Source organism: Aphelocoma coerulescens, chromosome 2 (assembly GCF_041296385.1).
Source record: "Aphelocoma coerulescens isolate FSJ_1873_10779 chromosome 2, UR_Acoe_1.0, whole genome shotgun sequence".
Classification (NCBI taxonomy): domain Eukaryota; kingdom Metazoa; phylum Chordata; class Aves; order Passeriformes; family Corvidae; genus Aphelocoma; species Aphelocoma coerulescens.
The window spans coordinates 41,064,969-41,080,919 of record NC_091015.1 but is presented as its reverse complement, the minus strand read 5'-3'; the positions used below and the strand labels follow the sequence as shown (position 1 = coordinate 41,080,919).

The window sequence follows — 15,951 nt, the reverse complement described above, 5'->3', positions numbered from 1 at the left end:
TTAAGAAAGTCTGGTGTAATTCACCTTAATTTACTATTTTTTTATCATCAACTTTCCTTTCACTTTGATGAAAAGGAAATAATTAATTTCAAAAAATGCAAAAATTGTAGAATTTTTTTTTTATATTGGGGAGAGCAGAAAGTTAATTTGCCAGTGAGAGGATAGAAGTTACTGTTAAATGATTTTTTTAGCCATGTTTTTAGTGATACCCTCTTGAAGCATTCATTGTTCTGTCTGCTTCTTAACAAACAATCACAGCAAAATAACAGAAAAAAAATATAAAAGAATGCAGCTGCTAACCAGAAGACAGGGCTTTTTTATTAGAAAATTTAATGCTGCTTCCAAACACACAAAAGGTGTAATCTGTATACCTAAAATAATTTATTTGGTATTTTTGAAATTTAGGCCACATATTTTATGCTTCCTTATATCTTCAGTAATTGAGAACTTTTAATCTACATATTAAAATTTTAAAATATAATGTTTTACTTAATCAGTGGTCACACATACTTTTCCTTTAAAAATCTGTATTATGTACTGTGTGAAAGGTTGAATTTTGCTTCTCTACCACAAAAAAAGGGCTTGTGTGGTCTTTAAGTTTTAACCCGGTGACATAAACATACTTCCCCTCTTTCTAGTCATAGCAGGTCAAACAAAACCGAACTCATGGAATAGCCTACAATGATCTTTTTATTTTAACTTTGAAATTTCTGCCACCTTGTGGCAAACTAAAACCAGCAGTTAAGATGCAGAGCGTGCTTATGGTATGCATTAATTCAAAATTACAAATGAAATAATATTTGTACATATAATTAAGTAATTATGATCTGTGCATAACTTGAATGCAACACATGTATTTAATCTTTCGAAGCATTAGGTTACTTGTAAGTGTATTATAAACAAATGTGATGGGAAAGTTGTGTCAGTGGTATCTCCTGTGTACGCTGGAGCTGAAGGAAAAACAATGTTTTCCTTGAAATCACTATTGAACTTGCTCAAAAGCTGAATTGTTCTAACAAGTTCTTCAAGTTCTTCTGTTGCTTTTGATTCTGTTGCACAGCAATTAAGAAAGGCTGAATTTCTAGTTCTGAAGAAACTTATGGCGCAGTGTTACAGATTAATACTACATCTGCCAGTTCCTCCTTTGAAAATATAAGAAGGAAGTACCAAAAATACCATGGAAAGAAGCATGATATACTTTTTTGAGCTGTCTGTCATCTGTGATGTGGGTTTCTGGACTTGTGTACTCCCTTCTGAAGCTGAAAACAACTGTTTATCCCCAAATTGTACTGGCTAAATTTTACGGTTAATCCTGAGGAAATGCTGGGATAAGCAAAGACTATGAAAAAATGTCTAAGATATGATTTCTTATGCAAAAACCCCCCAAATTGTGGCAGTAACTGAAAACCTGTTGAATTTGAAGCAGGAGAATTGGCATCCAGCACGGATGTTGTAGGGGAGCTGAAGCAATACAAGTTGAATGGTGGCAGTTTAGTTCCTTGGAATATGTAGGGCAAGTGGAGGAGCCTTGATTTGCATTTGTAAATGGTTTCATTTGGACACAGGGTTTTCTAAGCAGGTAAGTCCATATTATGTACAAAAAATGTTAGCTCAGTGTCTGAGTTTGGGAGGTGACCTTGCAACTGTTTAGAAACACCTAGGAGAAGTGCCTAGATGGAGGTATTTTTAAGGAAAAAACTGTGAGGAGTTGGAATGAAGGGTCACTACAGGACCTGCATGTGCGTGGCTTTTCCATAGTGCCTGCAGTGCTGTTTCAGTGAAATGGTTTTCCCAGACATGACCCAACTTTGCTGCTTGGAGCTGGCTGTGGTGGACAGCAATGGCAGTGGAGAGGGAGCAGTGTGTGAATGCTGATAGCTGATAAAGGCAGTGCTGGTCATCCTATGAAGGACATGCACTAACAAGAATTGACTTTATTAAAAGCTGGTTAGAGTTGTCAAGAGTCAGTAGCTGGTAACAAGCTTTGTAGTTTGGAATTTAGCTGTTTAGGGTAAACAGTGCTCTTTGCCATGACTTTTGGATCAAACACCATGACACAAAGATTTCTATGCTGCCACATATAGTGGGTCCCTAGTTCTAGTTGCTCCTCTTCTGCACATTTTGCAATGCATGCGCTATCCTCACAGTAGTGTTGGCTGACAGAACATGCTAAGCTGGCTACTTCCCTGCTGGATATCTGTATGGCATTGCCATGACTGCTGGAGTGTGTACTTGCAGTGTGTGGTGGAGGTGCTGCAACATAATCTGGAGATACTTTTGATAAGCAGTTCTAAGCAGGTGTGGTATGCATTGCTTGGAGGACAGTACTTCTGAACAAAAAATGTGGTTCCAGCCAGCAGGGAAACTGAGCTGCCTTCTGTCTTGTAAATCTAGGTAGTTGTGGCAGAGGTCTTTTCCTCTAGGCTGGTACTACAGTTGTGGCACATTCAATACAAGTCTGCATCCAAAATTAACTTGGAAAATTTAATCATTGAAGATTGCTGCAGTCTTTTTGAGAAAGAAGTCTTAGAGCACAAAGCACCCAAAATCTGAGGTGTGCACAGCTCCTGACTTCTAGATGGGACAGTGGTCTGTGTCTTTGACCTGTTGTAGCGATGCCTCTTTCCTATCTGCAGAGGCATAGCTTATCTTGCCAGAAAGAGCAGGATGATGCCTCTGGCCAATGTGGCCAGAGCAAGGGAGCCAGCACAGCAGATCAGGTGCTTTCTGGCAGCCCAGGAGCATTGTGGAGGGGGATGTGCAGCAATCACAGAGCCATTCGTGGGCCTTGGAAAAACCTCTTTGCTCTCTGGGAGTGTGGGTATCAAAGAGGAGGCTGGCATTCCCAGGTCTGACACCATATCCCTCCTCTCCTCTCCTGCAAGCCCCTGCTGCTTTCCTTCCCAGACCCTGGAGAGGGCTTTACAAAGCATGTGCACTGCTGTGGCATAGGCAATTATTGAATATTGTGGTGGGTTGTAGAACATTTGGAAAAGACAAGAGGGAAGGGACAGAGCCTGGAGCCTGTGGTTTACCCTGCACAACCCAACTAGCTGCATGCAGGTGCTGAGGCAGCCTGGGACATGCTTGCCAAAAGACAACCCCTCTTCTCTCAGTATCAATCCCTGACTGCAATCAGCAGGACATGCTGACTGTGTCCTTGTGATGTGCTGCCACCAAAATTATGGCTGCTGTCTTCAAAAGTTATACCACCACCTCTTTCCCTCCCCAAAAGGTTGCAGTGTGTAGGAGTCTAGTACATGCTACAAGATTTTGCTCTACCCAGGATTTTGAAAGTCCACTAGTGATCGCCTCTTAGTTAGAATACTTGCAAAAAATTTTTTTTACCCTTTCAATGGAGCACACATCTGTGTGTGTGTGCACAATATGTGTCCTTGAATGAACAAGGGTTCACATAACTAATACTTTTGCATGCCATTGTGGGTCAGAGCTAATGTTGCCATACGATAATACTGAAAATTCTGTGGGATATAAGTAATTATAAGCTTAGATTTTGTTTTGGTTTCATTTACAGAAGTACTGATGAAACCTATATTTTTATTTAATGTGAAAAATTTTATTATGCTAAAGAAAATTTACCATGTACATCTGCCTTCTCATATGCAATTGTGTCTGTTCAGGGAAGAAAAAAGAAAAGTGGTGTACATAAAAGCTGCATGTAGGAGTGAAATATGTTCTCCTTCTAGTGCTTAGTGTCATCATGCTATCAGTGGAAGAATGATTTCCAGTACAAGACTCGGTGCTTTTATTGTAATCATTTATCTAAAACGTTTAACCTCTACTAGCATCAAAAGGGAGAAGGCTGGGCAAACATCCTCTTGTAGGCAGCTCATGAGAGGACAGCAGTGCGATGCCATTTTGATGGGAAAAACTCAGGTGACTAATTTACAAAATACTTGTTTAAAGGTTTCATTTTTACATAGGAACTCTTGCTTCTGAGCAGGTGTCACATGAACATAAGCCAGGCTGGTATCCATCTTATCAGTACACAGACAGTAGCTGCTGCAGTCTCTTAATGAATTCATTTTATTAAAAATTTCTCAACTATGCTAAGAGACTTCTGTGTACCAGCTCTTGCTAGTATGTGAAATGGAAATATTTTCCATTTCTACTAAATATAAATATTAAAGGATGACTTCAGGGAGGAGGGCACCTCTTAATGAGGCAGTTTACTGAATTTTCTCCATTTTTGTCCTCCCTGAGTGACTCTTCAGGCTTTTAGCCTCTGTTTAAAAGATGGTTTGTGGGTTGTTTCAGTAGGTACCAGCCGGGCTGCCTGACAGAGGTAGTCTGCATGGCCTTTATGAACTTGTGGTCATGGAAGGAGACCCCCCCCAACCGGCTTGGGAAGGCAGAGGTGGTGTTTCTGTGTTCTGGAGTTCTTGAGGTGGTCAGTCAATGAGTGTGTGCTTTACAGAAGGAGCTCAATGTAACATGTGGTCTGCAGCAATGATGATAGCTTTGCCTGAAACAGATGGCCCTAGGGCTGTGAAGAAACAGCCACTTGCTTTTAGCTGAGGCTCAGACTTCCCCTGTGAGCAGGGCTGACTCTCCTGATAGCAAGTGCTGTCCTAGATGCTGTTTTACATGATTTTTGCATCCATCTAGAAGATAGTTCTTAATCATTTGTCTCTCTTCATGGATTTTCTTCTACATCTGTCTCTCCAGCCCCCAAAGCAGTGCCTAGATGCCTCTAAAATTGAGCTTGTTATGGTGCTGAAGAGCTGCTGAATCATCACATTGCCTAATTCTAGCCCTATGTTTTGTGCCACAAAATTGATAAAAATGAGTCCAGAACAGCTGAAGAAACGTGTATAACAATACTTTAAAATCCTAGTGAAAATTGTAAAATACTGGAATGTGAAGGCCAGAATCAACAGCCAAAAGGACCTTTCAAAAGCTGGGTTTTTTTTTTCCTCTGTAAGAAATGCACTAGAACTGTGTATGTGTAGCATCCACTGCAAATCAGTTATCCTTGCATTCCACTGTGTGCACCCAAATCAGTGCAGAATATGGGACTACGTACCCAGGAAATATCAGTTCCACAAAAGGCTTGGGAGATCAGCATTTAATTACTGATACTTCTTCTGACTTCTCATCACTTGAACAAGTCAAATTATAAAACAAGTCAGGCTGTAAAATATGGAGAACTCTGTGACTCACAGGGTGAATTAGTGTGTTATTTTTCCATGTCATCATATGGCTTTGGTGGCCAGAGATTGTTCACTGCTGACACAATTAATTTTCCACAATGGCAAATGAACTTTTCTCAGTTTGCTTTGAATTTAAGGTACTTATAGACATATGGAACCATTTAACAATTTATAAGTTAAGAAGAAAAATTCCAACCTTCTTTCCAGGAAATGTGTATATATGTGCATATATGTGTGTGTGTATATATAGTTGTTGCTGTAAAGCGTTTGTTGTGAAAATATGATAGGTATGAAGCTTGGTTGCAAACAATAAGCCTAGTCTTTTCTTTCCCAACCACTTCTAAGGAAGAGTGAGAGGTCTCATGCACTGATTTAATGGCAGGTTTTGTGTTAATGCTGGGATTCTGGTCAAAGATGCTTTAAAGCCAGAGGAGGCTGATGCATTTTGGGAAAGAAGCAATGTCTGAACTTGTCAAATAAATGTTTGGAAGGAAATGAGTTGGGATAGACGTTAATCTGGAGCCTATCAGCACATTTGCATAAATGTTGGTGTTCATCTCTCCAACATCTTGAGGTTTAACTCCAAAAGAAACAGGGCTTGTGCAACTGGACGGTCTGGCAGTGCCATTTCCCTTCCTGGTAGCAATTCAGCTTTCTGGTCAATTTCAGTAAAACTCAGCCTAGAAATAGAGGTCTTGGATATTTGCAACCAACAAGAAATTAATATATTCAGGTTGTATAAAAAGGAAAGGTCCCAGATCCCTTTTCCAGATAGGATGTTCAGAGAGAGAGACTTCAGTGAAATGCCTTTCCAACATGGGAAATCTGCAGAAACAAAAAATTGAGACAAATCCATAGAAACACAAGTCTCACTAGTCTGCTCACTGCTCATACTGTTTTATAAACATGTCTTATTGTGTAATAAAATGCTTTTCAGTGTCCATGCAGTAAAAGTTTAAAAATATCAGCTTTGAAATAACCTTACCAAATTTTAATCCAGCTCATTGCTGCAAAGGATTCTTCTGTTACAGGAGTAATTATACTCCTCCCCAGTTCCTGAAGGACCTGTGTCTCATTTGGCTAACAGAAGTATTTAATGAACAGTGATCAGTTATTCAATATTTTGCTTTCTTTCTTCATTGGCATTGCTTTGGCCTTATTTATTATCAGCCCTTATGAAACACTGTTCCAAGTACACAAATTACTTGTTTTCTCATAAGCTCTTTGCTGTCCGACTGGAATATTTTGAGGACTCTGGCTCAGCCCCTGGGAGATGAGGGGCCTGTTATCCTCAGTACCTAAATACCACTTCTTATCTGAGAAGCTGCTTGCTTGGCTTCAACAGCTGCTTGTGACCCAGACTGTCAAATGGGACACCCAGGAGACAAATAGTACTTTTTACTGGCTGCTCTTGAAAATATGGGCAATTGGATATCATCATCTTTTATCTCTGTAGTAGAGGCAGGAGTAAAAGTGTTGCTGAGGCTAGTGTTTGGTAAACAGGCAGTAATGTCCTGCAAATGTGCATGAATGGAGGGACTGGGTTAAGTTTCTGAATTCAGAGGCCTTGCTCCAGAGCATATGGCTGTTGGAGCTTTTTAATGAAAATATTAGTGGGTTCTTTAATAAAAGACGAAGACTCCCTCCCTCCCACTACTGCCTTTAATTTAAATTTTTTTTTTAAAGAAAATCTGTCAGTCATCTTTTGTCCGATACTAAGTCTGGCATCTATGAACTACCCCAAATCAGTGTATATTTCAGTGATCAGTATATTACTGTTAATCTGAGTAGTAATGCCTGTTGTAACAACACTTGATATGTCTTTCTTGGGCAAATGTGTTTATTTTATACCACTGGTTTACCAGTGCTTTTCATGTAGCTTAGTTATTCCTACTGTTTGCTAGATGTTTAGTTGTATTAACTCTATCCTGTTTGTGAGTGGAAGGTATTCTACCTTCTGGAAGGCTGTAATTTTAAGGTGGCTTGTGTTTCCCCTGCGAAGAGGAGACCCAAGAGGAGGTCAGGCTGGCCTGCAGGCTTGTCCTTGGTTACAAAGAGGGAGTGAGCAGAGGGAATGCTGCGCGTTCAGGAGGTTTTCAGTGTGAGGGCCCACGGTGCGAGGCGGTTGTGTACATTTGGGCAATATCCCTCTGCGATGCTTAACTGAAAGAACAAGAGACGGTGAAACAGCATTTTAAATGCCCTCTAGCAACTTTGTTTTTATGGAGAGTTTAACGTGGATATGGGGCTTTAATTTCCTTGTTAACTTTTAAACCTACCGACAACATGACTAGTTAGGGAGTTGCAAGGTGCTGTTGCAGTCTGCTAAGGGGCATTTCAGATGCCATTGACTGGCTTTGAGCACTTCCTTTCCTGCTGAAGTGAAGGTGCTCTCCTCTTTCATGTATTTTTTTCATTCCTGTCACAGCTATATCAGTTATTGCGAAAACTCCAGCCAAATAGCTATGCTGGCAAAAACCCTAATGAAGGTGCTGTGATAGCAGCTAAAAAGTTTTCCCTCTGGTGCAGCTTTAATTCTATTTGGGAAATTGATTTAAATTAAATCAGGCAAAAGAATGCTTTTGAGTGTATAAGCTCTGTCTCCTGTGAGGTTTTGCTGATAGGGTTGGACCAGCAAAATCTTTAAAGTGCATGGAAGCCCAGAACAAGCAAGAGCTAACTTGTAGTTCTTAATATGGTGACTTTGTGTAATCAAAATCTTGGCTGAAGAATTTCAAATGTAACTTTTCATCTTGGAATGAGTTTCTAGTTTCACCACGCAATTTAGAAAGAACAGAAGTCTACATCTGAATGACTTGTCATTTCATAAGGCCCTGCATGTGATCATGGGTTTTTTTAATCTCTTCTCTCCTCTCTTTTGCAAATAAACAGAGCAATAGAAAAACTGAATGGGTTTCAGCTTGAAAACTATTCCTTGAAAGTTGCATACATCCCTGATGAGATGGCAGCCCAGCAACCTCCACAACAACATCCCCAGGGAAGACGTGGATTTGGACAGAGGGGTCCTCCCAGGCAAGGGTCACCCGGTGCAACCACAAGGCAGAAACCACAGTCAGACGTTCCTCTGCGGATGCTGGTTCCCACACAGTTTGTAGGAGCCATTATCGGGAAAGAAGGAGCAACAATCAGAAATATTACAAAGCAGACACAGTCCAAGTAAGTTATTTTACAAAACTGTAATTAATAGCTTTAATATTGTGTCATCATTGCTCATGTAAAGAGGAGTTCTTAAAGCTTCATTACTAATCTGCATGGTCAGATAGCAAATGAAGACGACAGAACAGGAAATGTTTTGCAAGAATTATTTAAGGACTGGATTCTGTTCTTGACGTGTTCAAACACTAGCTGACTTTTTTCTCCCCCTTTAAAAAAGGAAAACTAGCAGGATGGTACTCTGTTGGAGACTTCTGCTTACAGATATATGGTTCTGACCCAAAAAGGGAAACTGAAAGAGCTGTTATATGTTGTTCTGGGGGGAATACACTCAGTGTGACGATACCCAAGTCTTCAAGTGTTTATTCTAGTTTTAGTTTGATTAAGGCATTTTTAGGATTTGTAAGTGTTGTCAATTCAAGATGGGGGGGGGGGGAACCCTAAATGAAGAACCTTTCTATCTCCCTCACTGCTTCTTACACCTTACCCCCCTCTGTTTCTGGAGAATGCATTTGTTGCTATCAAGTTGCAGACCACACCAAAACACAGATTAAGGAAATGCATGGGAGGCAAAAAGCAAGCTGCTAAGTGACCTAAGGAGCTTAGAGCACTGGGGTCTAGAGACGCTGGAAGAGATTGTTTCCAGTGTGCGTTAAATCCCTACCCACAAGGAAGAGCTCAGCACAGATGCAGAGGAAGGTGGGGTTCTGATTCCAAGAATTTTTCTAGGATACCCCTAAAAGCAGAGGATTAAAATGCTGCCTTCAGCAGCACACTGGTAGGAGCCCCCAGCTCTGCAGTTGCAGCAGGCAGGACCTGGGAATGAGCTGTGTGTGAGGGGATTGAGGGTGGGTCGTAGCCTCAGCTTTGAGAGTAGTTAGTGAGGATAAGGGACCCCTCTCTAATTACATCCCAACCCCCCACAAACAGGCTTCCCCACCTCCCCAAACCAAAGATTATCATGATGCTCCTTCCAACCTCTCATTAGCATGATGTGACCCAGGAGACTATTTAGTGTGTTTAACAACACAGGTTTAAGAGATTTGTGGTGTCCTGACGAGACTTGGTTGTAATTTTTCTGTGGGTAACCAATTTTTCAGGTGATATATATAAAACATCTAATTCTTGGACTATAAAAATCCTAGAAGGTTTGCATGAGGAAAGCTTTTATATCTAAAAGAAGGGTGGGTAGAACAGAAATAATTGCAGGTTGCTAACTTTACGGATACGTGACTTTGAGAATGATGTTTTCATTGGTTTGGGCTTAAAAAAAAATAAAGAAATTTCATCTACTTTCAGTTCCACCAAGGATTGCCATTGGTTTCTTGGAAAATGCTGCATTGTGAAACAAAATGAGTTTTCAATACTTCAAAGAACTGCAAAAATAAAGGGGCTTCTTGAAAAGCAGAATGGTTGTTTCAGTTAGGAAACAGCTATTACATGCAGAAGAGGGACAAAAACAAAAAACAGAGGTGGAAAGAATATGTGAGCTGCAGTTACTGGCAGAGGAAAAGTAATATCCAAGGCATTGTCTTTATGCAGGTCATAATTAATTTCTGTTAAATTCTTAGAACTACATAAACCTGTTGTAAAACAGGCTTGTAGTTTCAGGGTGGTAGAGGGTGGAGTAGAGGAAAGGTAGTATCATGACAAAATCAGGCTGGAAAAGTATAAGAAACTAATCCTGAGGGTGGATGCAAAGTACTGCCATGCTACTTGTTAGCAGAGGAGTGCTGGGAAATTCTGCTGCTGAGGTAATTAAAGATAAGATGGGACAGAGCCTGACTGTCCTGTAGCTGCACAGTCATTCTAAGTGGAGCAGTGGGCCTGGAGATGGAGCACTGGGAGAGCTAGATGAGGTGTTGTCTTCAGGGGTTTACCACATTTTCTGTCTAACAACTCCCCTGACTATCTTGATGGGAGTTTACTGAGAAAAGGAGATCCCAGTGTCTGCAGAGGTGGGGTTTAGCTGGTAAAATCAGGATAGGAGAGGCTCTTCGTAACACACACAAATTAGTATTTAGGATATGTTTAAATAGTTATAAACTTTTCAAGAGTAAACCAGTAAAATGTAGTCACTGTTAGCTCAAAATAAATTAGTTTTATGAGAGTTGGAAATACACAAGGTTTACCATCGACTATGTGGTTACAGTTAGTGTTTTTCTTTCTTTCAAGAATTGATATTCATCGTAAAGAGAATGCAGGTGCTGCTGAGAAACCAATTACCATCCACTCAACTCCTGAAGGCTGCTCAACAGCTTGTAAAATTATTATGGAGATCATGCAAAAGGAAGCTCAAGATACTAAATTGTGAGTAAAAAGCGTTTCATCGTGGAAGCATTAAAAATTCTGAATTCTCGCTGGCTCAATTTAAAGAAGTAGTTTTTAAAGCCGTTAACAAGTGAATATTTGCTGTTATCCATATCTAAGTAGGTAAAGGAACTGAGACACTTTGCCTTTCAGGACAGTCTACTTGCTTAATTAGCCCCAGCATGCATCTATGATTTCAGTTGTTGCCTGGCTGTGATTTTGAGGTGAACTGGAGCAAATATGGAAGTTTCTTGAACAACTGAGAGCTTTTAGTCAGAGCGAGCATAACAAGTTGTGAGCTCTCACTAAAAGCTTTATGATCTATTTCTTCCCTCCTAACAGCTCTTGCTACTTCACTCTGAGCTTTATTTAGCTCAAGGTATGTTGCAATTAAGCTTGAAAAGCCCATTGTACCTGGATTTACTCTGCAACCAGTGTTAACCTGTAAATGGGAGCTGTGGATATTTCTACGAAAATAAAATTCATCCATAACATGCATAAAAGCTTGTGCTCTGGTCTCCAAAAGTCTCACTAGGTATAACTTCCATTACAGTACAGAAGAAATTCCCTTGAAGATACTGGCACATAACAACTTTGTTGGCCGACTTATTGGCAAAGAAGGAAGAAACCTGAAGAAAATTGAACAGGACACAGATACTAAGATCACGATATCACCGTAAGTTTTTGGTGGCCTAATCTTTTGGTGAGGTATCTCAAATGGCAGCAATGCTGCTGTGGGACATTCAGGTACAGAGTTCTTAGAAAAATATTATGTGTGTGTTGAAGGCTGAGATAACAGCCCTTCAGAGACCTTTCCATCATGTGGATTAAACTGTTACTTAAGCTCAGTTAAATTTTATGTAAACAGTGAGTCTTCATTGTAAACTCAGTCAAGAGCAAGCCTAAAAATAACATAGGCTATGTGGAGCTTGTGTTAGACTATATTTTAAGTGTCAGTTGTTTTTAACATATTATACCATATGTAATGATGAGTGTTTGAAACTGTAAGTCTGGATCAGTTCTGAGATATGTGTGAAAATGAGTGAAATTAGCAATGTTTTAGTTTCTGGTATATATTAAATTTTTGGACTAAAGGGAAAGAAATAGAGCAAACGGATACTGAAAAGGGTATTTCAGTAGCAGTTCTGTTCCTTTTGACCACTAGCAGCCAAACTGCAATACACTGGCTGGTCTGCTTCAAAGTAATAGCTTTTTTTCCCCGAGTTTGTGAGGGTAACTGAGACCTGTTCAAATTTAGCTGAGATTAAAAGGGAGTTTTCACCTTTACTGGAAATCTGTAAATCACTGATTAGATTAACATCTCTGTAGAAGCTTGGCAGTCAATAGTAGTTTTACCCTGGAGTAATATCTTCAGAGAACCTCCTGTTCTGAATAATGAATGCTCTGGCATGAACTTTCAAGCATTTGAAGGCATCCTGGATTTGGCTTTAGCCAGGAAGGGTGAGAATAAAGCTTATAGGCTGTAGGAAAGGGAAAAAGTTTGGAAGACACATGAGGATATGTGAAGAGGTGTGAATACATGCAGGAGACAAAAAAAGTACTGCAGAAAATAGCTCAAATGAGGACAAGGAAGCTGGGAGTAAATGTGCCTCCTCAAAAAGAGGAAATCAAGTTTGGATGAAAGTACCTGAGGCCTTCCTTAAAGATGTGTGTTTATGGAATTAGTCTGAGGAAGAGAAACAAATCAAATAGAAAAAAAGCACCCAAATAAGTGTGCTTCAAGAATAGACTTTCTAAGGCCAGTGTGCTCTCTTAAATGTGTTTGCATAAACAGTTTGCAAACAGTACGCAGACTAATGCTATTGCTTTAAGGGGGAAAAAATGTGTACAGAGTACATGAAAAAATGGTCTTCATTCCATGAAATCCACTTGTCTTTATTGATGATGACATAAATAACACATTGTCTGTAAACAGCTACAGAGTATTTTTTAATTTAGCGAGTTAATGGTTTATTTGCATTAAAATCTTGACCTCAAGATTGTATTTGTCATACTATGCCTAAAATAGCCCCCTGAAGTCATCTGGTGTAATCAATACATAAATGAGAGCATATATGCCCATTGGTTTTGCTATATCTAATTAGTCTTTCCCATGGTCTCTTCATTTAGGCCTTTTGGTAAGCTTGTCCATAAATTTAAAGTAAGACAGCTCGTTTGGGAAAGTGTTTCCTCTCTTCTTTGGGGTGTTTTCCACCACTTTCCTTACTGAGGCAGTACTTCAGTGCTCATGCACTGGAAGCTTAAGGCCTGCTTTGTGGATGTGTTTCGTGCCTGCCACTGCTTGACTGAGATGTGCAAAGGTTTGCCACACTGCCTGCTGTGCAGGAAAGCAAAGCCTTGTATGCTGCTTCCTGCCATGGGCTTCCTCACTCCTACATCTTTCTCTGGACTTTGTCTTCACCGCTTTACCTTTTCGCAGTACGTAGATATGCCATGGCTTCCCAGTATGTTTATTCCATGTTACCACGGTAGGTTAGCATTTGTTGCTGAATAAAGCACTGGTTTAATGCTGTCACCTTTTCATTTTCCCTGTGGAGTTATTAGTGTTTTGCAGCAAATGTTGACTTGCACACAGCCTTTCTTTTTTCCCATTTTGAGGGCTTGGAGGCTCTCCTGCAGTTTCACTGAGGCCCAGCTTTTCTCCCGTTTCCTTAAAGAATATGCTATAGTTCTCAAGGAAAGAAAATGTTTTGGGTCTTTTTGTCTTTTTAATGGTGTTTCTGGGATTCTAAAATGAATGTCTGAAGCCATCTCCCTGTTGGTAGTGCTGGTGTGGTGTGTGAAGTGGGACGTTGCTGCACCGCCCTGCAGCTCGTGTTCTTGCACAGCGTGGTCGTTTCATTTCGTGCAGCACCCAAGTATGTCTCAACCATTCCTTGCCAAACCTTGCTGTGGTGGGCTTTGTTGTGGTTCCTATGAGGACAGATTTTTCCCAGATTATCTGAAACCTGTGTTTGAGCCCTTTTATGAATTGATACTACGCTCTTTGGAGGGCAAACTCAACACACTGGGATGTTGTCGTGCTCAAATGATAAACCTGGATTATCTTCTTTGTTTGCTAATTAACTGTGCTTCTGTTTCATTTGCAGATTGCAGGACTTGACACTCTATAATCCGGAAAGGACCATTACAGTTAAAGGCAGTATTGAAACTTGTGCCAAGGCTGAGGAAGAAATTATGAAGAAAATCAGGGAGTCCTATGAAAATGATATTGCTGCTATGAATGTGAGTTTTAGGATGTGGGCTCTTTCTGGAACTAAAACCACAGAAGGATTTTGGGTGTGAGGAACCCCTGGAGGTCACCTGGCCCAGCAGTGGGTTTGCTCAATATGGGCCCCACTTCAAAGTTAAACGAGGTTATGTAGAGACTTGTCTTCTCCTTAATATTTCCATGGATAGAAAGCGTCTGTCCATTTCCACAGATAGAATGTGGTCATGGAGTGTCCAGCATCTCTGGACATCCTGTGCTCTGTTTCACTGCTCTCACAATGAATTTTTTTTCCTAATATCAAATCAGAATTTTCTGTTGCAGACACTCTGTTGTGTCTTTTATTTATTTGTGGGAGTGTGGGCAACCATTTTTGTTATTTATTTGTGTGCTATTTTAATGGAGGTTTTTCTGGTTCATATTTGACTGGGGGAACTGAGAACTTTAGATTGAGGACATTAATGAGTATTTTACTTTTTTCTTGTTGCAAAAACCTGAAGAAGGGTGTGTTTGTGCTGCTGTGGCTTATGTGCTCTGGCTTGCATGTTTTTTAAAGTAGTGATTCAGTCTCTTCACATAAATAACATAATGTATGGAAGAAGGATCTCTCTTGTTTTTAATTATTTAATTTAAGAAGGCTTTATTAAAGTTTTTTCTTGATACAGATGATAAAGGCATTTAGCTATTTGAAGATGATTGGTGATTATATAATGAAAACAACATACCTCATTAGTTTGCCAGAGTGTTACTAATGCATATTGAGAAATGATTGAGACTTTTGATAAGTTAGGAAAAGCTTTGTGTATGCGTGTGTATCCAAATCTTATGGTCTAGAGTTAGAATGGAAATATTTTTTCAGTTTACAGTAGTCCTGAATTTCCAGAAATGTCTGTTCTTCATGGTTGCCCTACTGAGTGGAGAGAATATTTCCCCCCTTTTCCCCCCTGCCTGCCCCACACAAAGCAAATTGCAGTACATGAGGTACACATGAGGAACAAAGTCAAAACCAAATTCAATAGCAGTTTTTGTTTCATATGACATGGTGTGAGTTAGAGACTGCGTTGCTGTTTGACAAAGGTATGGAAAGTCAAAAACTACCTCTGTTACTGTATAGATTTCAAGTTTAGTTTGTAGTGGTTATTAAGGTAGTTTTTGAGGTGGTGAAGTTTTGAAGTTTTTTGGTGTCTTGTGATGGACTTATCTTAATGGCCTGAGATAGCTAAAGAGGGACAGACAGATAGTTCTAAAGCATATTCATGCTTTTGAGCAATAATCTGGAAAAGGGTACTGATAAGTTTTGCATCAGACAACAAATGCTTCCTACCACATGATGGTGTCACTCTTCTCAGGTGTGGTCAAGCAAGGGACATACAACTTTATAGTTGATCCTTTCCCAGCAATTGCTGGAGGTATCTCACTTCCTCTTTTGCAAGGGAGTGGGGATGGGGTTATAGTGTCACATATGTACTGCCCCAGTGTAAGAAAAGCGGGGGTGTGTGCATGATCTTTCTGTTTCTACAGGGCTGCCTTTTTAGTATGAGGCCAAAACTATTATTTTTCTGATAAATATGTTCACTCTGAAAGTAAATAGTACTATTATCTGAATATCTTGCTGTGAAATTTGAAATGTGTTTTGCTGATTAAGCTGTAGCAAGTGATTCCCATCTGCCTTTCACACTATGAGTTTTTCATGTTATTGGTCTGTACATGTGTCTAGGAAACAGGTTTGAAGGAGAGTCCTTCGGGTAATTGAGATGAATTTTTGGTTGTTGTTGTTTTAAATAACATCCCACAAGCTTAATAGCATGTGCCAACTAGGATTTTATTAAAGTTAATAACCAGGACTCTAAATCTTGACTCTTCTGCCATTGCAGCTTCAAGCACATTTAATTCCTGGATTAAATCTGAATGCCTTGGGTCTGTTCCCACCTTCTTCTTCAGGAATACCACCTCCCGCAGTGAGTGTTGCCTCCGCTGCTGCTGCTGCTTCGTATCCACCATTTGGGGTAAGGCAAGCTCTGATTTTGGATGGTTAGTGGATGGTGATGCAAATCTGTACAATGC

At 40.0% G+C, this 15,951-nt stretch overlaps 1 protein-coding gene across 1 annotated transcript in view; it reads left to right on the top strand.

The window, feature by feature from the left end:
- Positions 1 to 15,951, top strand: part of IGF2BP3 (insulin like growth factor 2 mRNA binding protein 3) — a 113,324-nt gene that overhangs the window by 70,505 nt on the left and 26,868 nt on the right. The window contains exons 7-11 of the mRNA XM_069007115.1: positions 8,067 to 8,351; positions 10,524 to 10,658; positions 11,212 to 11,334; positions 13,769 to 13,904; positions 15,762 to 15,893. Of these exons, the coding sequence (XP_068863216.1) occupies positions 8,067 to 8,351; positions 10,524 to 10,658; positions 11,212 to 11,334; positions 13,769 to 13,904; positions 15,762 to 15,893 (811 nt within the window). The remainder of the gene's footprint in view (positions 1 to 8,066; positions 8,352 to 10,523; positions 10,659 to 11,211; positions 11,335 to 13,768; positions 13,905 to 15,761; positions 15,894 to 15,951) is intronic.